Source organism: Stegostoma tigrinum, chromosome 4, assembly GCF_030684315.1.
Source record: "Stegostoma tigrinum isolate sSteTig4 chromosome 4, sSteTig4.hap1, whole genome shotgun sequence".
Classification (NCBI taxonomy): Eukaryota; Metazoa; Chordata; class Chondrichthyes; order Orectolobiformes; family Stegostomatidae; genus Stegostoma; species Stegostoma tigrinum.
Genome location: NC_081357.1, coordinates 115,367,592 through 115,395,324, shown reverse-complemented (window position 1 = coordinate 115,395,324; position 27,733 = coordinate 115,367,592). Strand labels below are relative to the sequence as shown.

Genomic DNA, 27,733 nt, shown 5'->3' with positions numbered 1-27,733 from the left:
TCTCGCCTCCCCCAACTGCATCCCAAAACCAGCCCAGCTTGTCCCCACCTCCCTAACCTGTCCATCCTCCCACCTATCGACTCCTCCTACCTCAAGCCCCATCCCCATCTCCTACCCACGAGCCTCATCCTGCCCCCTTGACCTGTCCGTCCTCCCTGGACTGACCTATCCCCTAACCTACATTCACCTTTACTTGCTCCAACCCCACCTCTTTGACCTGTCTGTCTCCTCTCCACCCATCTTCACCTTTATCCATCTTCTATCCGCCTCCCCAGAATCTCCTTCCCTTCCCCCATTTCTGAAGAAGTGTCTAGGCCGAAACATCAGCTTTCCTGCTCCTCTGATGCTGCTTGGCCTGCTGCGTTCATCCAGCTCTACACTTTGTTATCTCAGGCATCTGTTTCCCACTTCCTAATTGAACACCAGAGACTATACATGGAGCTACGAGCAGCACTTTATCTGAGTTCTGCTAAACTACAGGAATAACAGATAGATAGGAACACCATCGCCTACATGATCCCCTTTAAACACACACTGTCCCAGCTTGTAATCCTTCATTGCCACTGGGTCAAGATCCTGGAAATTTCTCCATAAATACACTCTGGGTATATCTACACCATACTGATTGTAGCCAATCAAGAAAGCAGCTCACCACCTTCTCAACGGCAGTTAGGGATGGGCAATAAATGCTGACTTTGCCAATGATGCTCACTACCCATCAGTGAATTTTAATATGACTGTGAAACATTCTTGGCTTGCATGGTTTAGTTATAAACTGGATATACCTACAGACTGGCATGAGATCCATGTTAGTTGTTGCTGAGTGAACATCAATATAAACCTCTTCAAAATTCATGCATAATAATTATACAAACTGAGTTGGTTTACAGCGCTGAAGAAGCCCACTGAATCCAATGTGTTTGCGATAAGTCTCAGTCAAAGGATTAATGAATAACAAGTTCCAGTGCACAGCTTCTTCCCATAATCCTGTGTGTTCTTCCTTTTTCAAATATTTATCTGCTCTTTCTTTAAATTTTGGAATACTACCTTCCTCAAATACCCACTGCTGTAAATCTGTAAAGATGTCATGTGATGTACTCCAACATCTGCCTGACAGCAAGCCTGAGTGGTATGATTATTAGAGATCATAGAATACTTGGATTGTCTTACAGAGAAGAAGGTGCAAAGATATTTATAACAATTTAGCAATCCTGAACTTACAATGCGTAGATGCTAGTCTGCCACGGTACAAGAAGGGTTTTGTAAGTATTAAATTGTAAACAATTCCATGGTAAAACTGTGCTCTTACTTCTCAAATGAAAGGGAGCTGTAGGTCAAGGATCACATATTAGATTTCAAAGTTATAATCAAGGCTAATTGGAGTGGCACAGTGGTTAGCACTGCTGCCTCACACCACCAGCGACTCAGGTTTCCTCCCACAGTCCAAAGATGTGCAGGTTAGGTAGATTGGCCATGCTAAATTGCCTGTAGTGTTCAGGGAGGTGTAGATTAGGGAGGTGGGTCTGGGTGGGATGCTCCAAGGTTTGGTGTGGACTTGTTGGGCCAAATGGCCTGTTTCCACACTGTAGGGATTCTATTCTACGATCTTTCAAATATTGTAACTGTACTTGCCTCTACCACCTTCTCTGACAGCAGTTTAAGAAGGTAGGTCAGCACCACGTTCTCAAGGACAACTAGGGACAGGCAATAAATGCTTGCCTGTCAGCAATACACACATCCCTGAATTGAATTTTAAAAAGTGGATGACTTTTAATCAAACACATAAAATGAGCTCAATTAAACATACTAAACTTAATAACAAAATACTCTTCCAACACTATAACAGTAAAATATATTTCAAAGAGCAGGTGACACCCCTAGAAATGTTTTGGGTACATAAACTGAGAATGAGTATGTGGAGTAAATAAACTCAATGGTTATTTATTCATCATATTCACTAGAAGATATACAACCAACATGCCCTTAACATGGATAATCCAGATAGGCTTAACAAATGATGAAATGGATAGCCTAGGCCAGCTCTTTAGAAAAAAATCCCAGAAGTAAAGGTTCTTGCTCTGGGGTACCAATAAGTTAAGTTTATGAAATGTTATCGGTCATCATGAGAAAGTTGATGAACACTGGGAAGCCCCACCACTACAATTACTTGCATGGATATAGCGCCTGCAATAGACTAAGAAGGCACTAGTGTCTTCAAACAAAAACAGTTGCTCAATCAAAGGAGATATTACAAGGAATGACCAAAAGTTTGGTCAAAGAGGTGATGTTTAAGGACGCTCCATCAGGGAAATACATTGGGAGCAGATGGCTGAGGCAATATTTGACAATGGTGGAAAAGAAAGCATGGGAGCACAGAAAACCACAAATCAGAAGAATGGTGGGTTCAGTTGGGGATAGGTGGGGAAAGAGTTGGTGTAGGTAATCAATGGGTGACCAGAGTTTGCAAAGGAAAATAGATCAGATGCTGAGAAGAGATTTAAACAATGACACAAATTTTAAATTGGAGGTGTAGAGTAAGTGGGAAAGAATGTAGTTCAACAAGAATGCAGGCAATAGGTGAATGGAATCAGAAGCAGGCTGGGAAACTGGTAGCAAAACGTTGGGTGTTTGGCAATTTATGGTAGATGGAGGTTGTGAAACTATGCAGAAATATAGTCAGCAGCAGTTTCAGTAGCAGATATGCAGAAACAAGGTGTGGAGGCAGCCAAATGATGTAACAGTCTGTGGAAATGGAAAGCATCCAGTTAGAATCTCAGCTTGATGTCAAACCTGATTCTGCAGTGGGTGGAATCAGAGATGTGGGGGATGACTTTCTCCACACAAACCTATATTCACATTCATTACTGTGTCATTGTGTAAATGCCCAACCTCTCTGTTCCATTTCTGTCATAATTACAAAGCAGCTCCCCTTTATCACCTCCATTCTTGCCTCAAAAAACCTTTCAATTCGAATGAATCCTCAAGATTTCTATTCTCAGTATCCACTGTTTTTCTTCTGATGCGACACCGTGTGCTGCGGTATAGACCTTTTTTAAATGCGCCTTCAGCTGTTCTCCCTTTGTTAATACCCCGTTGTCACTTTTTAAAAAAACTTTATTTCAAGTGAAGACTTACGGGCTGCTACACTTCTGTACAATGCTGATGGGTTGCGACTTTATCAGAGAGGTGCTTTGGATGAGAAACCAAAATCCTTTGAAAGAGCTTTAGTTATACATTAGATATCAAGATGTCCATCGCACCATATGAAGAGCAAGGAAGTTGCTCAGTGGTTTGACTGCCACTTCCTTCTTGTCGGTAGTATCAGAGGTGTTCGTGAGACCTTCCTGCAATGAAGAACAGCAATGTTTGCCGACATAAGAGCAGCTGCTATATAGTCATTGTCGTGTGTTTTGAGCGACACATTTCTGAAACTGAATGATGCACCACATATAGGCAATTTTAACCTTTCCAAATGTTTTTAAAATCCAGTTGATTCAAAACATGACGAATTACCAAATTGTAACAGCGTACGCATTTTTAACAGCATCAGGTGAATTCTTAAATGAGTTCAATGTGATCTTTGCTATAACATTGCTACTATAACTTCATCGTTTCCTGAACCATGCGTACATCAGTATTCAGCCTTAAAATGAACTCAGGTATCATTTGTTTCGTCTTGCTGCAGTTCTGGAACTAGACTTATTATTAATATTATTCACCGATGCTATGCTTTGGGTTCATGCTACCAGCATCCTTTTCTCGCTGCTTCAGTGAATTACCATTCGGACCCCCAGGTCCTCCGAGCATTGACAAGCATCAGCCTACCTCCTCCTCCCCCCACCAACTGCCATGTCTCGAGCCACACCCTGCCCATTTCGGGCCACTTCCACCATCGTCATGGCAACAGGAACGTCATCTCACACTAAATCTAATTGGAGCAAGCCCCAAGTCCCAGCTTCAGGCTGCCCGTCCACCGAACCTGTCAGAGTGGGGTGGGAGGCGGGTGTTTTGAGAGCCCGCCCCCATCCGCGCGGACCCCTGCCGACGATTGGCCGCCTGCCGACAAGGCGCCCAAGGCTTTCACCCGGCCTCATTGGCCGAGCCGCCTGTATGTCTTACGGCAGGTTGGCGGGGAGTGCAGGGGTGGGGCCTGAGCCAGCCGTCAAGGTGGAGAGTCTGGGAGGCCGCTCCTTTTTTTGTCCGCCTTCCTCGGCTGGAGTTTATGCATTTGAGCAGTGGCTGAGCGCCGGAAAGGTCGGTGTTAGTTCTCTTTTCAAATAACCGTCCAACTGTCTCTGCGAGCTGACGGAGGTTAACGTTAAAAATAGTGACTCGAGTTATTCCAAATTATGGTGGGCGTAGCTCTTCTGCTTTGGGAAACAAAGCCCCTGGTCTTAAAACCGACGAGTTTTAATTTAAGCCCGCCGTTTTCATGTTCATTTTCTTTGCTGCTAATCTGTTTTGCACATAATGAGAGCTATGATAAGTTGTGGAGGGACGAAAGTAGCCGTGGGAAAGTCAAGGATATCTCTAACTGCGCCTCTCTTCTGCTTAAAAACCCATTTTAATTTGTTTTTTTTACCCCTGTTTTGTTTAAACAGTGACTGAAAGAGGGAGGAAAGTAGCGGGCTTCGTGTTAAAAGCACCGAGAGAAAGTCCCCTTTTCTTCGCCACACCCCCCACCCTCTCCCGCCCCAACCCCTCCGACTTTACCCAAACCCCGGACGGAGCTCGATAAAAGCCGGACAGCCATGGAGAACGCCGAGCAGGAGAAGCAGACTGAACAAGAGAAGCAGGCTGAGCAGGCGAAGCCGGCCGAGCAGGCCAAACAGGAGAAGCCGGCCGATCAGGTGGCCAGCAACCCGGTGAACGAGGAGGATGTCCAGAGGGCCAAGCTGGCCGAACAGGCCGAGAGGTACGAAGACATGGCGGCCGCGATGAAAGCGGTGACCGAGCGCGGCTTCGAGCTGACGACCGAGGAGAGGAACCTGCTGTCGGTGGCCTACAAGAACGTGGTGGGGGCCCGCCGATCGGCCTGGAGGGTCATCTCCAGCGTGGAGCAGAAGAGCGACACCGATGACAAGCGATTACAACTAGCCAAAAGTTACCGGGAAACAATCGAAATGGAGCTTAATAGCATCTGCGACGAAGTCCTGGTAAGAGAGGCGAACAAAGGGGTGGCGTGTCTTTGATCTGAAATCGTCTTTTTTTAAAAAATGAAGAAATAAATCTGCAGTTCCCATTATCTCTGAAATAAAACTGCGCCTGAAACAAGAAGTGAGTTCTTTTTCTCCTTCACGCGCAAAAATAAATTGATATCCTGAGCTACCTTTTTTAACCATTAAAAGGCTTACCAACGAATTGACTCGGTACTGCAGTCAAGGCTTTTACAGTTGAGACTGTATAGGTTTTCTAGGTCAGTATGCCATTAGCCTACATATAGGTCTTGGAGGTTTAAATAAAATCTGGAGCAGTTCTTCAAAACTAGGCTTTTCCATTGCTTGAGGTTGCAATAAACTCGCTGTTTTAAACTGCATTCATTTGACAATCCATTACCGTTTGTAGACAAAAACTTGCCGATTATTTTGAAAACTAAAATACTTTCTGGCCGAACTGATGTCAATGTTGGTTCACTGGCAGAGAAACCTGAAGTTTTCTTTGTTATTTGAGTTTGGATAGCAGAAGCTTGAACAAGTTAAGATCAGTTTGAAGTTTAAGATCTGAAGATGATTCTTGATTTTTGTCCAATGCTGTGTCCTCGTTGCTAATTTCAACATAGTGTGGACTAATTTGCTAGCAACAGCAATGCAATTCTGTTAAGAATTGAAAATTGTCGATTCAGAAAAGAATGAAGGGTACGTTTGTTTCTTTCCCTTGCCCCAGTTGCAGTATGACTGTTTTAATTCAAGCTGATTTGTAATTGGCATGACTTTGAAATGTAGGAATTCCCACTGCTAAATCTCCTGTCATAAAATTTATGGCAAAATGTCATTTGGTTACAAGATGTTGGCTACCTGTTCAAAACATCCCATGTTTTTATTGATTTGGAAGCCAATTGGGTGCTGTTGTTCTTTGCTTCAATTGTAATAGCTTGTTTAGAAATTTTGGTTATCTGTAACATTCCAAATCGGTGTGTTCATTGAATGCTCAGGATACTGCATGGGAGTGACTGCAAAAGGCTTGTTACATTTTGCAGTAATGTTTGACTAGGGTGTGTACGCTGGGTGTGGTGAATTGCTGTGAATCACACATTATCACTGATCTTTTTTATTTCGCAGCCAGAATTGCTTTAATATTTTTGTAGTTACATGTTACAAATCTAGCTATGCTGTTTAATTGACTATTTAGAACTGGTTGAAGTACTCCAGAAGTTTTTTTTTTGAATCAAGCCAGTAAAATTCTTAAAGCATGATGCAAAATGGATTATAATTGCATACTGGCCATTACTGAGATGGCAATTCAGTGGAAGTCTTGTTTGCTGGCAGTCCCAAGTTGAAGTTCTAAACTTGTCTATTCTGCTTTATAATTTTTGATGTTCTAAGTAGAATCTGTCACTACACAAGGTTTTTGATATTGGGTAAATTTGCAATGTCACTGTTCCAGTTGGGGCCTGAGTAACTGTGTGCATGTAGGGAAGCTTTGAACAGCTGCATGTAGAGATGTGCATTTGTAACCAATATGAAAGTTCTGTCTTGTTAGATGGCCTGGCATGTTGAGATTGAATTTGGTCAGTCTCAAGTTTGCGATTGAATCAATTTTTTAAAAAAAACTCCATTTCAATATGTGAAGTTCCCATGAATCTAAATGTTGGAGCACTTCTGACTGTGGAAATTGTGGCTTTGATTTCCTTTTTTTTAGATTTTTTAATGCCATTCCAATTTCTGACAACTTTTGGACTCATCCTATCTGCTTCCTCCTTCAGACATGTAGTATCAGTCGTGTGGGTGATGGAACAGGTACAGACGCAATAAAAACTACTTTTTCATGCTGGAAAGAATCATTTAGCCCAAAGTCTGCCTATGCTAGCAGAATAGCACCTATTTATTTCTAATCCTTCTTTCTGGTTGGTTGTTTTGTAACCCTGGTTTCAAGTACATAATTAAAGGAGTCCCCTCATGCCTGAGGAGATCATACGCCAGTACTAAGAGAACAAAGTGTGAAGCTGAATGTACACAGCAGGCCAAGCAGCATCTCAGGAGCAAAAAAGCTTTTGTGCTCCTGAGATGCTGCTTGGCCTGCTGTGTTCATCCAGCTCCACATTTATCTTGGATTCTCCAGCATCTGCAGTTCCCATTATCTGATACACCAGTACCAAGTGAGTTGTTCCTCACCCACTGATTCTTTTGCTGCTTGTTGGCATGACCACCCAGATGAATTCTAAGTCTGAATCTCTCTCTGATTTAACACTGGTATCATTGCATATTTATCTTCTTTCTCCCTTCCCACTCCACCCACTTGAATCTAATGTACCTGTTATGTAGCAGTAAACTGAAATTTGGGATAACCTAGCAATTGCCTGAAAGCCCAAGATTACATTTTGTGGAGGAACCTTTTTTCTTATCAGTGGGAATATTGGAGGGGTGAATGCCTAAATTAAAGGGTGTGATGAGAATTTATTCATTAAACAATTGTTTGAGTTAAGATACAATGGGTGACAGGATTTGACTGAATGCATGGAGATGTTTGCATAGTGGTTATGTCGCTGAGCTAGTAATTCACAGGGCAGACTTTTGTTCCAGGGCATGTTCAAACCCAATTATTGCAGATGATGAATTTAAATTGAGTTAATCTACTTGTCAATATTCACTTTTTTTCTGTTCATTCTTAAAAAAAACAACCTGGATGTAGAAATCTGCCGTCACTTAACAAGTGTGGCCTTGATGGGACCCCAGACATAGTTGTCTGCTAACCGCCCCCTGACTTAATAAATCACTCTGCCCATCCCTAACAGCACTTGAACGGTGTATATTGGCACTTTGGCGCACTCATCTGAAAGAGAAAAAAGTAAGCATGTTGGAGGCTGAATGAGGAAAATGCTGCTGCCTTGGGAATTGTATTTACATATCATTGTGGGTGTTTGCTGAAAAGCCAAGTCCTCCAGCAGAGGACACTCAAAGCTGTGGCTGTTATAAAACAGTCATTATCACCTGTGGTAGGAAAATCTTTTAAAACTGAAATATGATTGCTATACCATTTCTGTAAAGAAAACATGGTTAGATTTACTTCATGAGGTTGAATCTGCTTTCAAGAGGTTGGAAAGAGATGGTGTTGTAGAAGCATGTGCACTTTTAAAAGCCTTTGAGATGTATGTTATGAAAAAAGCAAATTTTGAGTTCTAATAAACTGAAGACTGTATAGAAGTTGAGGGTATTTTTAAGTAGTGATGCCCTGTCATCTTGTTGGTCCCTTGTGTTCATAACCAATGATTAGGATTTAGACTTGTGTAGTCTCTGGGCAAGAAGCTATTGTGGTAGGGAATAGGTTTAAAACAGTATTTGGATAAGTGTAAAGTGATGTTTTCTTTCTACAGTGATAACTTGCTCATAGTAAACTTGTGGGCAAAGGAATTTAAGATTTCAGGTCTAAATCATTAGAAGGCAGCATTATTGTTGGATTTTTAAAGTAACATTTCCCACAAATATAAAAGTCAGACATTTTGAGGTGGCATTTTTTAAACAGTGTAGTGATACCCCTCTATTTTAGTTAAAAATACACTTTGTTCAATGTTGGTACTCTTTTCCTAGAGTAAGGATACATGACTTGAGAAAGGCTGGAATTAGTGGTTTTAAAGGTGCTTTCTGCTTCTAAAATAAATGGGGAATACTTGGTTCTAGTTGTCAAACAGAGCATTAGAAGTGTTCAAGTTACAGAAGATTGAGGTGGTGGATTTCAAAACACTTCACATCCCCCTCCCCCAAAAAAGTTAAATGGCCTTAAGTAACTGATTTTAAATGCAAGATCTCAAATGAATGCAGAATCCACAGTTGGTGTTTGAAGTGCAAAATGTCTAACTAGAATTAAAATTAGATTGCATAGATTAGCAGCATAGTTTTGAAGAAATAAGAATTGGGAAGTATATGTAAGTAGGACTTCTTGCATGCATGAAGGCTCAATGCCTACTGGCTAGATGAGTAAGTACTTTATGTACCCCCCCCACCACCATGTTCTGCTCTACTCAATCACTGCAAGATGTTGATTTCCAGACGGAATGAGAATCTCACTGTCCTGATCTTGAACTGCCTTTGCTAGATTAGTTGAAGTAATCTGAAACACCAGATAGTTAGTGTAATTGACGTGTTTAGGCATGTCCAGGACAGGTGGGACTTGAACACAGATTTTCTGGCTCAGAGGTGGGGATGCTGTCAATGTGCTGTTAGACCTCACCTAAAGCAACAAATATACTTGGCTATCTGAACTCTCATTGCAACTGGCAGATTTAGGGAGCTAATCTGTGATTTAATTCTGCAAATTTGAGCTGTACAGCAGTTCACTTTTGTATGTGAGCCATTGAGATGCACGCTGGAAGGATGGAAATTCTAATTTTAAACATGCCCAAAGAGTCTCTGCCAAAGTTAAGATGCACTTAAGTTTTTTTAGGAGCTTTGTGGGACAGGGGAAATAAAGATGAGTTGCCATAGTACCTTGAGCTGACAATGACTTGGGTTAAGGTAATGGTAAAGAGTTACTAGTGACTACAGTTGTAAAGATCCTTGCTGCTTTCCTGCTATTGATCTACTTCTAACTTGTAGAGGCATGGATGATTTCTTTGAATTGGCTGTATCACTGAAGGTGCTATTAAATTTGCTATAACTGAATACTGTTCCTGCTAAATGCTCGTGTCAGTACACAGGAACAAAACTGCCAATCATGTTTTCCAGTGAATGATGGTATGGCTTGTGCTAGGAAACAACAGTACTTTCAAGAGATGTTCATGTAGTATTTGTGCCTGATCATAGCATGCACCATGTTCTGCAGGTGATCCACATACTCCCCCAACCTCCCCACATGCAGAAGTCTGATACCTATAAGTAATTACCATGAGTTTGATGCTATAAATGATTCCATTTCCATTAACTTCCAAGCATATGTTTTCTGACAGCCCACAGTTCAGGCCACTGGGTGAAGGAAGACTTGACGTAAAGGAAAACATGAATCGATCAATATATTGTGTGGAGGGATTCTCTCTACCATGCTGCACGTTTGTGGCACATTTAGACCAAACTGCCCAAGTTAATGCTCATCTTCCATGTCGTCCCACTTTCACTCCACAAACAAGGCTCTGATTTCTGTACACCCATATCACGTGCACACGCACACCCTGTGCACATGAATGTGACTGCACATCTTCATTACTGCCCTCTGCGCAAGTGTTACTGCTATGACCCTTAATGGAGCGTACTTCCTCTAGTTATGTTTGCTGTTAATGTATTTAACTTCAGATTTACCTCTATTTTACTTGCCTTTATCCTCTCATGTCCCCCATTCTGTCTTTCTAATTACCTTTAAGTTCTCCTTGTACGTTTATAGGTGTTTCGTTTTAAGCCCTTGATATTGCTTTGAGCCTCCCTTTTTATCTTTGTCCAATGCTGTCTACCCCTGTATGCAGGATTTGCAGGATGTATTGGAATGTGTTGACCCTATGCCCCTCTATGAATGCATCCCACTGCTCTGATTTGCTTAAAGGTTCATTTCTGTATGTGAGCAGTTGACATGCACACCGAAAGGATGCAAATTCTAAATTCAAACTTTCTAAAGTGACTGCACTGAAGTTAAGTTGCACTTTTTTAAAGGAGCTTTTGTGGAAGAGGGGAAAATAAAGATGAGTTGCCATAGTACTTTGAATTGTCATGACTTGGGTTAAGGTAATGGTAAAGGAAGCTACCAATGACCAGAATTATAAAGATCTTTGCTATTAACGTACTTCTAACTTGTAGAATTAGATCTACTCCCAGATCACTCTGGCTAAATCATCCAGTCTTACTAACAATTCCCTTGTTCCCACCTAACGCTACCACTACGTTTTTTGAATTTTGATTTCAGTTCCATCCCTGCCCTGAACCATAACCATCTTAAAGGAGTGATGAATGTTGTCTGGCAAATGCTCCCCTGCAAATACTTCAACTATAAGCCAGGCAAGTGGTTAAATCTAGGACCACCACCTCGTGGTACTTTAAGCGTATCACAGGGCAGGCTTCCTGCTTGACTGGTTAAAACCAGCACGCCACTGTCTGCCTCCAAGAAATCCAGACTACCTATATGCCTGCTGCTCACTAGGGAGATGGTCAAGCATGTCACATCAAAGGGGAAAACTACAGTGAGCAGGTACACTACTTTGGTGAAGCACCACGTCTGTACTGAAAAGAAAACAACCTGCAATTAGCTTCCAGGCCTGGCCTCAAAAATAAACAAAAGCTTGTTTGGCCTATTGTCCTTCTGAAAATGAGCTGTTACTCACCATCCAAAACTGATTCCAGTTCCCTGCTCCAAACAAATTGGTAAAAATGACGGGGAAAAAAAATCAGTCGGGTTCTAAACTGTTAAACCACCTCACTTTGAACTGGAATTTTTCATTGCTCATCTGCCCAGTTTGCACTAGTTACTAAATATTTCTACAATTTTTTAATAGTTCTCACTCAAACATGGTATCTTCAGCGTCAGTAACCAGTGTCATGTCGAATCTTCCACTGCAACGTGTTTGTTTTGGAACACAATTTATAGGGCATGAGTGTCATGTGCTGGGCTAACATTCTTCAATTCCTGGAGAAGGTGATGAACTGCTGTAGTGTTTAGTGTAGGAGCACCCACAGTGCTGCTCAGGAGTTAGTTCCAGGAATTTGATCCAGAAACTATTAAGAAATTGTAATAGTTTGAAATAAAGATGCTGAACGGCTCAGAGGGGAATGTGATTGAAGTACCAATGCATCTGCTACCCTTGTCATTCTAAGTGATCAAGATTTGGAAGGTGCTTTAATGAATCATTATAGTGGATATCCTAGTACACACTGCTGCCATTATCAGTAGTGGAAGGGCTATATGGGTGTCAGTCAAGTGGGCAGTTCTGTTGGGTTTTGATTGTTGGAGCTGCACTTGACCTGTGTAGAGTTTTCCATAACAGACCTGACTATCTTTGTAGATGGTGGGGAGCCAGTAAGTGAGCTCTGCAGCAAATAATTCCTAGCTCTAATCTGCTTTTGTAGCCACTGTGGTTATATGGCTGGTTCAGTTTCTGGCCAGTGATAACCCTCAGGATTTTAACGTGTCATTCAGTTGTGGTAGTGCCACTGAATATCAGGGTTAAATTAACTGTTAGGAATGTCATTGTCTGTCCACCTTAAATATAATAACTAACTTGAATAATATCATTAAGATGCCATTAAAAACGTAATTGCAAAATCCACTAAAGGTGGAATTTAAACTAATAATTGTTGTTTAAATGCTGGCTGTCTCTGCCTCTGGCTATTCAGCTAAGTCAAAATAAACAATGAAAGGTTGATTTTATTTCACGGATCCCACCAATCAAATAGCAGTTGTAATATTTGAGCTGCTTCCAATTAATGAACTGAAAATGGCATCCTTGAGAGAAGTATAGCCCAGTGTGATGAATGGATCTTAAAATGATGCCCTGTGTACTTTGCAAAAGCCAAAGATGTCTGCAAATTGTGCTATGTTTAATTTCCACTAAAACTGCTTATAATCTGACCTTCCTTTGCAAAACGGCAATACGTTTCCTGTTTACCTGACATATTTCAAATGGCACCTTTCAGATGGAGAAACTGATCTGTTGAACATTGCAAGAACTTGACACAACTTTGTCATCTGTGCCTTCTAAAGGCCAGCATAGAGTACTGGGGGGTGTGCAAACATTACAATGGGATGTTACTTCCATTTTGAGAATATGAATTCAGTCAATTTTTTTGGCTCTGAGTAACATTTTTGTCATGCCTATAGTTTTGATTTTTGCTTTCCTCTGAACTCCAGGTAGGTACACTTGATTGTGTAAGTTTAGATCCCCTTGTTACATCTTGAAGATAAATGACACTGTTCAGAGCAATTCCTCTTTTTAGAATGGATGCCTGACCCTACCCATTTCCTGTTTCTTGTTTTGCAACAATGCTTTTGCAGCAAGCTCAGTCTGCTCATCTGTCTCTGGAGCATCATTATCTGATTTGAGGCCTTTTTAAAATTTGTTATTTACTCAGCATTCCAGGCAATTGAAATGTTTTGATTCTATTAGCATCAGAATGATAACCTGGGCCTTGTCTGCATAAAATGGTGTTGAGTATCAAAGCCTGGTGTGCCTGATTAGAGGCCTCTCTGGAGGTGAGGGTGCTAGTTAGGCTGAAAGGTGACTATATTTTTGCCCTCTTTAGATTTTTTGAGAACAGTAGCAGATGGATTAATGATGGGTGGAGATGTTTTGCTATCATTGGGCAAAGTAAGATGGAGTGCCAGAGAATTTTCATAGGCTGAAGGGTACAATGTTGCAAGTGCATAGGCTGAAGTGCATGAGAATAGAGCAGGCAGCTTGAGTCTTCATTTCATAAGTCATACTACTTATCTCACACTGCAGTACTGTGCCATATTTTTCTGCATCAGAAGTGCTGTATATCTATATGGTGCAACTGTTCATTATCCATCCTAAATTGTCCTTGGGATAGCTATCACCTTGAACTCCTACAGCCTATCTGGCATATGTGTGCTGCTTGAGAAGGGATTCCAGAATTTTGACCCAGTGACTGAAGGGACAATTTATAATTCCAGGTCAAGATAGTGTGTGGCTTGGGAAACTTGCAGCCAGTGGTGTTTCCATGACTCTGCTGTCTATGCCTTTTTCAAGTTGTGGGCTGGTAGCTACTGTTGAAACAACAGCCTGCATTTAATTGCTGTACATTCTTTTATAGATGGTGAATACTGCTGTCTGTGCATAAATAGTAGAGGGAACAAATTTTGAATATGTTGATAGGGTGCTAGGTGACAATCACTTCATCTGAATTTGTCCTGGATTAAGTTGGTCATCTTGCATTGAAGCTGAATGCATCTAGGCACCATGCCCGATTTGCCTCTTGTTCAGAATCTGCAGGTTTTGGATTTAGGAAGCCATTGCTGTGGAATTCCCAGCCTGTGACCTGCTGTGCCTCAGTAGCCACATAGACTAGACAGTAGTTACTACCAGCATGGTATTAGTGGGGTTTACACATCCGCTCAAGCCCCACTATATCTGGTCTTCTGCATTTGGACATTGACTGCTTCAGTACAATTTGTGAATCTCATACTGAAACTTGAGTAACAAGTGAACACCATCTGCTTCTGATCTTAGAATTAAGGGAATGTCATTAAAACAGCAGTTGAATGGTTGGATCCAAAAACACTGCACAGAGGAGCTCCCTGTGCTGTCTTTGGTCTAAAATATTAACCCTGACTACCTCTGGCCGTAAACTTTTTTTTATTACCAAGTATTTTTGAATGACATGCTGGGTTCTCCCCTCACTTTTGAGGTGGATATTTTGAAGCTATTTAATTGTTTGCCATCAGGTGGGTATGGAGAACTTGGGGGATCTCTAGGGATGACTTGCCTCCTTGTGGTACTGTGCTGCCTGTGCTATTTAACATGCATGTTAGCCTATAGAATCTGTGCCCAGATTTGTCCTTCATCTGTCCCACTTAGCTTTGTGAAGCACAGCACAACAAAAATTGTCTCCACTAGCACTGCACTGTCTACTCCTTCCAGTACCGCTATTGGTAAGATTTAATGGAGAATGAGATAAAGTAGTTTTTCCATATGCTTGTACTGGTCTTTTCATTATATGCTGCAAACACAGTATAACAGATTTGTCCTTTCAACTCTTCAGCAATAGAAGTAGGTCATTCAGTTCTTCGAGTGTACTCAGCCATTCATTATGATTATGGCTGATCATTCAACTAAGCCTGTTCACACTTTTCACCATGTCGTTTGATCCCTTTTATCCCTGGGAGCTGTAATCCACCTCCTCAAAATTGTACAGTATTTTACACTTGATTTCTATGGTTGTGAATTCCACAGGCTCACCACTCTGGGTCAAAAATGTTTCCTCATCTCGGTCTTAAACCACTTTATTCTTGAGTTGTGACCTCTCTGGCTTTGGACTTCCCGGGCATCTGGAATATCCATATTGCAGCAACCCTGTCTAATCAACATGATTTGGAAGGTTTGAGTTTCTTCTCTCTTCTGAACTCTACCGAATATAGCCTTAACTGACCCAGCCTCCCCTCAAATGTCAGATCTGTTATCCAAGGAATCGGTCAAGTAAACCTTTGCTGCACTCCGTCAATATCCTTCCTTGGGGAAGGAGGCCAAAACTCTGCACAGTGTCCCACATATGGTCTCACTAATGCTCTATTACTGCAGCAAGAAACCCTGGCTTGTATATGCAAACCTTTAGCCAGATGGCTAGTATCATTTTGCTGCCTTAACCACCAGCACGCTTGCCTTCTGTGATGGTATACAAGCACATCCGGTCTTGCTACGCATCCGTCCCCTCATCTGTAGCTATTTAAAAGTTTGCCTTCACATTCTTGCTGCACAGAGTGGATAACCCCAATTTAGCCACGTTTACACTGCATCTACCATATTTGCCACCAGCTTATCTGAGTCACATTGCATCTCTTGCATCCTCCTCATCGCTCATCCTCCTGCTCAGCTTTGTCATCTGAAAATAGACATATTGTAACATATTCAGTTTCTTCATTGAAATCATGTATATTGTGAAGAGTTGGGGGTCCAAGCTCTGATCCTGTCAGTACACCACTAGTTACTGCCTGTCATTTGAGGAACAAACCCTTTTCTGCCAAACAACAGCCTTTTCTATCTCAATAGACTATAACCACCCCATGTGCCCCACCCCGCCAAAAAAATTCCCTACAACTTCAAAAATTTCACATTGGTCTCTTTTTGGGACTGTTGAAAAAGCCTTTTGAAAATCCAAATAAGCCATGTCCAGTGGCCCTACCTCTTCTACTTTACATGCTCTGAGAATTCAAGTAGTTTTGTCATGCATGATTTTCCCTTTTGTAAATCCATGCTAACTCTGCCTGGTCCTGTCACAGTTTTCCAAGTTTCAGCTATTGAATATTTGATAATGGACTGTAGGACATTTTTTGTAATTACCATCGTAAGGCTGGGTAAAACTGACTCCTTTTTTTTAAAAAAAAAGCTACTGTAACCCCCTTCTATCCTCTAATCTGTAGGAATTTTAGGGCATTGAAGTTAACGCATTTGTTTTGTGCCTATACTCTGCTTCAAAATGGAGTTCTGTAGTTAGCTTAACATTTGTGTTGAAGACCTAGTCTTCTCCATGTGAGGCCTGATGTTATGAAATTTCAAGTCGTATCAAGTGTTGAGAACTGTTGCTCCTGCTTGATTGTGCACCATTCTGTGATCTTTGGAGTCTGTCATGGTGTGATTGGACAGGATTAGTAATGGAATCTAGGATGTTACATACAAGCTATATTCAGTGAATGGCAGTGAGGCTGTTACGTGCCTTGTGGAACCACCCTTCCAGTACCAGATACTAGTGAGAAAGATTTGAGTTGGCAAGGCTTGTTTTGCTCTTCTAATTTCCAGTGTGTGCATTATTTCTGACTTGCCCACCTTGATTTAATCTTTGACTTGCACAGCTATTTTGTACAACTCTCACTATCTAGAAACATGAGAGCAGTTTAAATCAACCACGTTGCCTCAGCTCTAGATCTACAAACGGTACTAGGGAAGAAGAGCAGATTCCTACCTGAGAACATGAATAATGTACATGGTGTTTTACTACAATATAATTGTTTAATTTATTTTAACGAAACAAGCATTTTGTGACCGATTGTAGTTTTTTAGGCCTGGGCCTATGTTACTTGAATGGTCACAAAACCATTTTCTACCATCTCTATTTGGGCAGCAGAGTATAATGGAGAATAGGTAGCTGGGCAAAATATTGAAATAATTGGGACCCCCCCCATTACAGTGACATGGATGAGGATTCCTGTGGCATTTGAGTTGTGGGCACTGTAATGCTTATTCATTTTCCATATTGACCAGGCTATAGATTTAGAACAAAAGCTGAAATTTCTGCAAAGTCTCACCAGATCTGGCAGCACCCTGTGAAGAGACATCAGTTAACATTGAGTCCACTGACCCTTCAGAATTGACGGTAGCCGGGGCAAGGATGGTTTTTGAGAAAGAGCCCATAGGCTGGTGTTTATCCACTCTATCGGAATGATTGGCAGCTGACAGTGGTTGTGAGACAGTAGCCCATGTGGTGACGAGGCCTGGCGTGTGTGGGATGGGGGAAAGCATGGGGAAAGATGCTGAAGCCCCTAAAATTGTTGAACTGAATAGAATCCAGAGATTGTAGAGTTCCCAAGAGGACAATAAGGTGCTGTTTCTCCAGTTAGTGTTAAACTGCAGCAGTCTGAGACTCCGATGTTGGCCAGGGGACATAGTGCTGAAGTAACAAGCAGTTTGGAAGCACGGTCGTCTTTTGCAGTTAGAATGTTTAACAGAAACCTACAATCGCCCAGTGTACACTTAGTTTCCCAATGCAGAGGAGACCACATTGTAGCAGCAAAAACAGTAGACTAGATTGAAGCACTACTTCACTTGGAAAGTGTTTGGAACTTTAGATGGTGAGGAAGGAGGAAGTAAACGGGCAAATATTACACGACCTGTGATTTGAGGGGAAGGTGCCATGGGGCTGTGGGGATGTGTTGGGAGTGAAGGAGGAATTGATGACCCAGAGGGGAGGGGAATATGCCTGGTAGTGGCATTCCACTGGAGGTGGTAAAATGGTGATTAATAATCCTCAGATTGTGGATATTAGTGATGGTTAGTGAGGACAAGGGGACCCTGTTTTTCTTGCAGGAGAGGAGGAGGATAACCTGAACAGATTGGTTTTATATAATTGCAGGTTTTTTGAGAGCACATTCAATGATGTCACTCCTTAAGCACAAGCAAGGGGAATATGGTGGTAAGCAGTTCAGGTTAAAGATAAAGGTTAGTAGAAAACTTAGTAAGGTCTGACAAGGTGGGTGACACAAGATGTGATTATCTTGGTAACTATGTCAATGTTCACACATGCACTGAGTTCATGGAGGGGAGGGGGGTGTAGAAGGAGACAGTAAATGGCTTAAAATGGAGAAAGTCAGAACCCTTTTCACAGCAGAATGATTCTTGAATGAGCAATGCTTGGTTGTGTTTTGTGCAATTTAACTAAGGTATACAAGTAGCTGAAGTCTGAATCCCTTTTGAAATCTGAGGGAGCAAAGATGGAGGGGAAGTAATGCTGTTTCATGGAATGATTGGGATGGAAGCCTGTTCGTGTGTAAAAAAAAAGGTGAGAACCTGTCTGACATTTTAGCTGTTCAGTGCTTTTTCAAAAACATCTATCTGGGAAAGCTGAATTAAAAGCATTGAAACCATCGGAGTAACTGGCATCTGTGGAGGAAGTGCATTTCAGACCAATTGTCTTGTGATTATAGGCTATATGACTTGAGTATTGCTAGCATTCCCTAAAAAATTTTGTGCTAGTGTGCTATACTGTCTTTCATTTTGATACACGGTTTAGTGTGGGCCATGGAAGAGTAATGTGCTGTAATTATACTAAAATGTATTAAGTTTGACTTGCTGTTCCCCCCCCTTCAAATAAAGTGTACTCTAACGTCTTCAGCTGCTTAATCTAATGTTGCCAGCACTGATGGGATAAATATTTTGTGAAAACATTTTACCTGCTATCGTTTAATGTAATGTTTTAGTTTGATATCCTAATTGAGGTGCAGTTTGGTTAGCATTTCTTTATTTGTGGTGAAAGAGATTTTGAAACTTTAGCTAAGAATGTGAAATAGTAGAAGACTAAACATTAACTACCTATTTAATGCCTTCCTTGCTGGTTTCAATTCTAATGTCCTCTTTTACCATTGCAACTTTTGAGTACTTGTTTTGAATTAAACTATTTCAAATCCACTTGTTTGAAATTTGATTTTCTTCTCTTTGCTAGAAACTGTTGGATAATCACTTAATTACAAATGCTAGTAACTCAGAAAGCAAGGTCTTCTACCTAAAAATGAAGGGAGATTATTTTCGGTACCTTGCTGAAGTTGCTTCTGGAAATCAACGGGATGGTATGTAAAAATCTTTGTTTCTGTAGGAAACTATAAGTTGAATAACTTGTATACTGAATTACTAGAGAAAAAGGTATTGTGTAAAAATAAAAAGACTAGAACTTTTAAAAGTCTCTCATAGCTATTCGATAAGGTTAATATTTGTATGATTGCTTGATCGCTGTAAGTTGTAGAGAATATTGTTCCAAATAAAACTTATTCTGTCAGCTAGTATGTCAGTTTATAGGTTTGAATTCAGTGGGCTGAAGGAACCCTAGAGGAAAGTGTTCACAACTTTAATAAATTTGTTTAATTGTCATACCAAAGATGGCAGTACTGCTATAACTTGTACGAGCAGTGATTTCAACAGTCAATTACCGATTTGGAATTTGAGACAAATTAGCAAAACTAAAATTGTTATTAATTAATACTACATGGCATTCACAAAGTTTAATTCTTCAATTTAAATGAATTCTTTCTGTAGATACAATAAAGTCCTCCAAAAAAGCTTACGAGAGCGCCTTTGAAATCAGTAAAGTTGGTCTGCCGTCAACGCATCCAATTCGTTTGGGTCTTGCACTTAATTTCTCTGTGTTCTTCTATGAAATTCTCAACTCTCCAGAGTGTGCCTGTGATCTCGCAAAAACAGTAAGTTGCACACCTTTTTCCCTGTTCAACTTACCAAGACTTAGTCGCTTGCATGCAGATTTGGCAACCTGACCTAAAATTGTAAATTATGAAATCATTTTCTCTGGTGTTTTAATAAAATCTTAGGTTTAGATCTCAAACTGAAGAAGAAGCCCTGAGTTGGGTGTATGAAGAGTGGCAATTTGGATCTCTTAAATTCAACACAGATTTGAACACTAATACCCAAAATGAATGGCATCAGTTTTCAGGTGGTACTTTTTAAGGGGGACACTTGGGTTTGAAACGATTGGTGAAGTTACAAAATGATTGAACAAAAATAACTAAACTGACCCTTGGCTCCGCATTCCTTAATGTTTGTTGGCAAATTTTAATGGCTGCAGATTGACCTCCACCTGGCTGATATACAGTGGTGAAGCTTTGAGTAGTACATGGTTATGGTGCAAAAGAAATTATTTTTACTAATGCACCTGAATTTAAAGCAAAATATTGCAGGTGCTGAAATCAAACATGCTGCTGAAGAAACTCCAAGTCTGGCAGCCTCTGTGGGGAGAGAAATAGTTCATGTTTCAAGATGGTATGACTGTTTGTTTGTTTTAAAGTTTCTGTCTCCACAGTTGCTGCCAGAATTATTGTTGTTCCAGCATTGTCTTTCTGAATTTGAGACCTAAGTTTTTAAAACTAGTGCTACTTAGCACTTGTAATGTTCAGAAGTTAAGTACTGTCTAAAACGTGTGCATCTAAACAAACTGGAAAATGTCTTCAATGCTGCATTTAATTGTCATGGGATTTAAATCCCTTCAGAAAAAAGCTTGTAGATTTGGGCAGAGAACAGTGGAGCTGGCGGAACACAGCAGGCCAGGCAGAATTAGAGGAACAGCAAAGCTGGTGTTTCGGGTTGGGACTCTTCTTGAGAAATGGGGGAGGGGAAAGAGGGCTTTGAAATAAATAAGGGTGGGGGTCAGGCTGGGGAAGGTAGATGGGATGGCCTGAAGTGCAAGTAGGTCGTGGTGCAGATTGGTCGGTGAGGTGGGAGGAGTGGATAGCGGGGAGAGAAGACTGAGGTCAAGGAGGCTCTACAAAGTGGTCTCCGAGCCTCCACTTGATCTCACCGATTTTGCAGATGAGGTTCGGAGACCACTTTGCAGAGCACCTATACTCAGTTTGTGACAAACGACAACACCTACCAGTTGTGAACCACTTCAACTACTCTTCTCCTCTCTTCCCCCCCCCCCCCCCCCCCCCCCCCCCCCAAACTCCCTGCGCAACACATCCATCCTAGGCTGCCTCCAATGTTACACTGCCATCCAGAAATTGGAGGAGCAGCACTTCATATTCTGCCTTGGGAGTCTACAACCCAATGGTCTCAATGTGGACTTCACTAGCTTCAAAATCTCCCCATCCTGGCCTCGTCCCATGACCAACCTTCCCTCTCTCCCTGCCTCCTTGACCTGTCCATCTTCTGTCCTATCTATTCTCTTTTCCCACCTCACTGACCGATCCTCACCACTACCTACCTGCACTCACCCATCACCATCCCACCTACTGTCCCCCTCCCCCATTTCTGAAGGGTTCTGACCCGAAACGTCAGCTTGTCTGCCCTGCTGTGTTCCTCAGGCCCACACTGTGTAATCTCAGCCTGCAGCATTGGCAATTCTTACTGTCTCTAGATTTGGGCAGATCCTGATTTTTGTCCAGCTTTTGAATAAATGTGGTCAAGATATTATCCCAAGGATATCAGCAGAGCCAATTTAATTAAACTAGACTTCATCACTAATGTGCATGATTTCCAAATGCCAATTTTGTATCTAAAGACTGTTCTGGAAACTCCCAGGTTCGTGCCACTTTGAAAAATACAGCAATGGTCATCCAAAAAATGTGATCAAGATATTTCAGAAGTGCTTGCTACTTTGCCTGCAGCCAACATTTAACTTTTTGAAATCAAAATAAGTAACTTATGAATTTTCTTATGAATGCATCGTTTTCTTGAACTTTTATAGGTTAAAAATATGATCCCTCAAATGTCAGACCCATCAAATATGGAACTTAGAATTGGCATTCTGAAGATGGCTAAGTTTGTGGGCAAAGTTCAAAATGGTTAAACGTTTGTCTCTAAGCAGTAATTGCTCAGTGAAAACTGAATTCTCTACCAAATGATTAAATTAGCTTGGTAGAAATTGGGCTTTTGTGACAGCACCTTGATCTCTACCCATTCAATATGACTATAATTAATCATTCACCTTTTACCCTGTCCCTGTTTTCTCCCATATCTATTGATTCCTTCAGTGCTAAGAGCTATATTTATCTCCTAAAGTTTTTGAGAAGATTTCTGGCTCAGGTCGTGGATGAGGTTGTAGACTTGCTGATTAAGTTGGTGTTTGGTTGCAGGTGTTTTCATAACCTTGCCAGGTAACATCAGTGTGCCTCTAGTGAAGCGTTGGTGTTCTGTTCCGCTTGTTATTTACATGCCTCAGTTTGCTGGGGTGGTTGTCATTGCTTACAGTTCTGTTTTTGATTGCATATCTGGTCCATCCTAGACCACCTAGGATGGCATTTGAGTTGGAATGCCAGGCCTCCAGGAATTCCGTGATTGTTTGTTTGGCTCATATTATGGATGTTTTGTTCCAATCGGATTTGTCTTCCTTTGTGTGTATTGCGACCAGTGAGAATTGGTCATGTCTCGGTAGCTAGTTGGTGTTCATTTATCCTTATTGGCAGTTTTCTTCCAGTTTGGCCTGTGAAATGCTTTTTCAATTTTGCCTGATATTTTGTGCATTACATTAGTTTTATTGGTTGTGGGTATGGGATCCTTAGTTCGTCAGTAGCTGTCAACACCCAGACGAAGCTGCATCAGGACGTTATTCAAATGGCCCATGACACACTGCAGCAATCTGGAATTGCGCAAAGCAGAACAGGGGCATTTGTATGGAGTTTTTTTAGAAGAAATGGATACCCAAAAAGCACAACGCACTGTCACCTCTGCAACAAGACAACACAGCTAGCCCCACTAGTCACCTCACCATATTGTTGAGGACGTATCAGATGACCACAAGACTACTCTGACCCCTGTCAGGGTAGCCACAAACCAACAGCCACTCTGACAGCTAATAAAGAACTTAAAGGATCTCATGCCTACAACCAATAAAACTAATGTAATATGCAAAAACTTGGATTATGAAAGACATAGGCCAAACTGGAATTAAACTGACAAGGATACGTGGTGGCCAGTTGGCATTCAAGAGACGTAACCAGTTCTCACTCGTTTCAATAACGTGGACAAAGAAGGACACATTTGACTGGGACAACACCTCCAAATAGCACAAGATGGGAATTCCTGGAGGCCTGGCAATCCAACTGGAACACCACCACAAACACACTGAACTGAACAAACCACTGAAAAACGAACCAGAAGTAATGCTAACGACCCCAGCAAACTGAGGTGTATAAGTAACAAGGTGGGGTGGCATACTGACAATGTCTGTAACCAAACACCAGCTCGGTGAGCAAGGCTACACCTAATTTATCTCCAAACAATATTTTGGCCTCAACAGCTTTCAGTAGTAGAGAAGTAGCAGGTTGACCACTCGATGAAGATATTTCTCCTCTTAATCCAAAATGGCTCATCCTGTATCCTTAAGCTGGCTCAGTGGTTAGCACTGCTGCCTGACAGCACCAGGGATCCAGGTTCAATTCCACCCTTTGGATGACTGTGGAGTTTGCACATTCTCCCCGTGTCTGCATGGGGTTCCTCTGGGTGTTCTGGACTGTGGGAGGAAACCAAAGATGTGCAGGTTAGGTGGATTGGCCATGCTAAATTGCCTGGAGTGTTCAGGGCTGTGGCGATTTTAGGTGGGTTTATTGGGGAATGGGTCTGGGTGGGATGCTCCGAGGGTCACTGGGCTTGTTGGGCCGAAGGGCCTGTTTTCACACTCGGGTTTCTGTGACTTGGGCTGTTTGGCCTGTCACCTCTGACCTGCTATTTAATCTCAGCTGATTGGGGTTGAGAAACCTTTCTTTTGCTTTCCTGTAACCTAAAGATTCCCCTTACCAATCAGGAGCAATCTGTCTTGAGTATGCTCAATAACTTAACCTCCTTGTCCGTCTGCAGCAAACCATTCCACAGACTCCCTACCCTCTGTCTGAAGAAATTCCTCCTCATCTCCGTTCTAAGGGTTGTCCCTTCACTCTGAGGCTGTGCCCCTGTTTCCAGTATAGCAGAGACTAGGATCATCTCTATGTTCACTCTGTCCATGCACTTCTGTATTCAAATAGATCCTTTCTCATCCATCTACCCACTGAATACAGACCCAAAATCATCAATCATCTGACAAGCCATTCATCCTTAAGGGAGTTCCAAAACTGCTCACCATGTTCTGAATGCAGTCTGACCAGATACTGTCTACAGCCTCAGCAGTACACTTCTGCTTTTGTATTCTAGGTTATGTTTGCCATAGAAAAGATGAACTGGATGCTCAGTAGAGTCATCCCTGAGATGACAGGATTGTCACAGGAGAATTTGGGGCAACAGGACCTGTATTTCTGAATTTTGAAAAATGAGGTGATCTCATGGAAAATTTCAGTTCCCAGAGGGTGAAAGGCAAGACGTGGATGGGATGTTTCTACTGACTGGTGACTTGAACCAGGAAATCTCATTGCAGAATTGGGGATAGGCCTTTAAAACTGAGGAACAATTTCACTTGAAGGGTGGCAAGTCTTTGGAATTCATTTCATCCCCAGGAAACTCTGGAAGTTCTATTGATGGATGCTAAACTCAATAGACTCCTGAAGTTGTTTATAAGCAAATAAATCTGTGTTTGTTTTAACTATTTCAGTTCAGCAGGTCAACATTCCTAGACCTGATTGGAAATAAAGTTAATAATACAATTTGATGCAAATTGTCAACTTGATTCTGTTTCAACCAGCTGTTTGAGGAGCGATGTCTCTTTCCCATATCATTCTTAACCATCATGAATGATTTTTAGATAACAATTTTTGACACTAGCATTTACGGGAGATTTTTGTGTTTAGGGCTGTGTGGGGAATGGGTCTGGGTCTGGGTGGGATGCTTCAAGGGGCAATGTGGATTTGTTGGGCCAAAGGGCCTGTTTCCACACTGTAGGGAATCTAATCTAATCTAACATCTTTGATTTATCTTTCTGCCCTACAAGGCATTTGACCTGGCTATTCAAGATCTGGATATTCTACAAGATGATAGTTATAAAGACAGCACCCTCATTATGCAGTTGCTCAGAGATAACCTTACAGTAAGTTTCTCTTAACTTTTCACATTCTTCATAATTTTAATAAAGTCTACCGCCACAAGAATCTAGTTCCCTGCATGAATTCTCTTGAATTGCAAACTATTTGCACATGGTGAACTTAGTTGAATGTGTGCTGTTTTGATCCTAATTAGGGGGCATGTAGAAGGTTGTAGCAGTAACAGAGATGCCACCTCCTAGTTTGCCATATTTTATCAGACCATCAGGTGACAGTTTAGAGATGACTGGTAGTTTAACCTGAGGGTCACCATTCCTCAGGCAAGGGGCTAGGCTGAGGAATCCTTCACAGTAACACCCAGCTGGAGTGGCAATTGACTCTCCTCTGGATCACTATTCCAAAACAGCTATCCAGACAACTTAGCTTGTTGACTGTGTGGTTAAATTGTGCTAGTGATTCTATCTTGAGTGATAAAACTGACTAAAGCTCAGATTTGTAGACTACATGATACCTAGTTAAAATGGGATTATCATACTCACCGTAACAGAAGATGATGCATTGTATGTGGGGCAAGAACCATCAATAACTAGGAAGATTACTTTGTAGATTAATTTGTGATAATACTCAATTGTTGCTATTATTGCCTGTCCAGAAAATTAATAACTGTGGAACAATTACCAGTGCCTGCAAATTCTGACTGAAGTCACCTTACCTAATACACATAAGGAAGAAGCATGCTTGTGTCTGAGGATATAGGGTTTTAAAAACATTTAATGTTTTGATTTAACATTTAGCCTTCACTACAGAATAGATCTCTCAATAATACTGTAACTTTTGATGTGGTACTCCATGTGTTTAAAATTTGTATTGATTTCAAACAGAATCTGAGTAACTTCTTTCTTTCCTCCTTCCTAGTTATGGAGAAATGAGAATTCAGGATCAGCTGATCCTGAACCCTCTGCAGCTGAGCCTGGAGAAAACAACTAAGTGTTCGTAGGGTCTAATCCCCAAAATATTTTTACACCTCTCCATTCCTTACTTCTACTCAATTCCTATAACAACTCATCAGTACTGTATGAATAGCTATGTATGGAAAAATCCCAATTTAGTCTTGTATACACCATTGCTTTAAAAAAAAGTCCATCCCTTGGTTGGTGTTGATGGTTGTCTGCCTTCCTGGTGTGCAGCTACTGCTGTATAAGCGTATATAGTTAACTTTATAACATAAGTAACCTCCATGTAGAGGAAAGAATGTTTAATATTATAAAGAAGAAATACTTGCCGTGTTTGTATTATGAACATAATTGGTAGAAATTTGCTGCACTAGACAGTATTTGGGTTATATTGTAATTTTTATTGCTCCCACACTTCACCTTTCCATATTTTGTTATCCTGCTGATATTGGCGAATGTGCATCTACTCTTCTCTCAGTCCCCTTGAAGTTCAAATGCTATTTGCAGCAACTGGCATAAATCAAAGTTACTGTTACGCACGCACCCCTCTATTCTGCAGGAGAACTTGCCTTATGTTCTGCACTAAAATGACAAGCTTTTTGTAAAATTGAGGTTGAAGGCATGTAAAAATGTAAAATCAAGCTGAAGAAAGTACCTTGGATTTTTTTGGAATTCTGTGAATCTTCATTTTTTCAAAAAAAACACCTGTCCACATGATTGATGTTCACTTGTGTACTGTTACAGCATGTTTCTGCTAAAGTTTGAGGTTGTGCTTGTGAAATGTCACCAGCATGACTCTGATACACTGGAATGGGAAACAAACTCTCCTCAGATTGTGTGCCCACGATATCTTTTTAAAAGCATAGTATTTCTTTGCAGATTTGTGCACATGTAAGGGTGTTGAGTGAAATTTGGCCCACTAATTACTAGTCATTTATCATAATTCCCCAAAAGCCTTGTGGAAATGTTAATGCCCTCTAACACAAAATAAATGATGTTTTGTAAACCATATGTTGCTTTCTAATTTTAAATTCTTTTGTGTTCACAAACCTTTCTTGATGTGTAGAATTTGTGCTGCTGTTTGAATTCATTGTAAGATGCTACTCTGCCTGCTTAAAATTTTTATAGCTTAAACAGTATATGCTAAGTAACTGAAATTCATTATCAATATTAATTAAACTTTAGTCCCATCTGGTGTTCAAGAGAATTTTTGCTCTTCAGTCCTTGTCACCTTTTCTGGGAAGTTTAATGAATGACTGGATGGGCATCTGTGCAATACCTAGTCTGTACCTGACTAAACTCCACAGGCCCGGCAGCACCTGTGGACATAAAGCTTTGAATATGGAGTCTAGCCTGACTTCCAGAGTGTGCTCCCGCAGCACACAAGATCCATCCTACGCTTATCCATTTGCAATCGTCTATTTTCTTCAAGGAAAAAGGACCTGCAGTAATGATCAGTTTGTGAATTTCTCAGGTAACCTAGGTAACTTGCCATCCAAGAAGTTAATTGTAATCTTGTCAGCTAGCAGCTCAACACTACGCTCATGAGTCCCTAACATCACAAATCCACTTTTTCAGCTTAGGAAAGCCTCTCCTCCAAAGTGCAAAAACCTAACTTTTTTCCATCTAAGGTGAATTGTCAGGATGGCTCTGCCTTATTCCTATCCCTTGAATGCTATTTTGCTATAATAAATACAATTAACTAGCATTGGACATGGCATGGTAGCAGTGCCCTGACATAAGCTAGGTCACTTTAATTACAGATTTATTGTTGGACAGAGGCCTCAAATTCAACGGCT

The 27,733-nt window shown here is 41.2% G+C and overlaps 1 protein-coding gene across 1 annotated transcript; it reads left to right on the top strand.

The window, feature by feature from the left end:
• Positions 1-4,120: 4,120 nt before the first annotated feature.
• LOC125452556 (14-3-3 protein theta-like) lies at positions 4,121-26,945 on the top strand. Its single transcript, XM_048531128.2, has 6 exons — positions 4,121-4,254; positions 4,602-5,156; positions 19,017-19,140; positions 19,604-19,767; positions 24,933-25,028; positions 25,897-26,945. Exons 2-6 carry the CDS (start codon positions 4,752-4,754, stop codon positions 25,966-25,968), a joined length of 861 nt encoding a protein of 286 aa, XP_048387085.1. The 5' UTR covers positions 4,121-4,254; positions 4,602-4,751; the 3' UTR covers positions 25,969-26,945.
• Positions 26,946-27,733: the final 788 nt, after the last annotated feature.

Excerpts from the sequence above, each read along its gene's own strand:
- LOC125452556 (XM_048531128.2), top strand. The coding sequence starts at position 4,752 with ATGGAGAACGCCGAGCAGGAGAAGCAGACTGAACAAGAGAAGCAGGCT. Across the intron at positions 5,157-19,016 it reads GCATCTGCGACGAAGTCCTG|AAACTGTTGGATAATCACTT; the intron begins GTAAGAGAGGCG and ends TCTCTTTGCTAG. Across the intron at positions 25,029-25,896 it reads TGCTCAGAGATAACCTTACA|TTATGGAGAAATGAGAATTC; the intron begins GTAAGTTTCTCT and ends CCTCCTTCCTAG.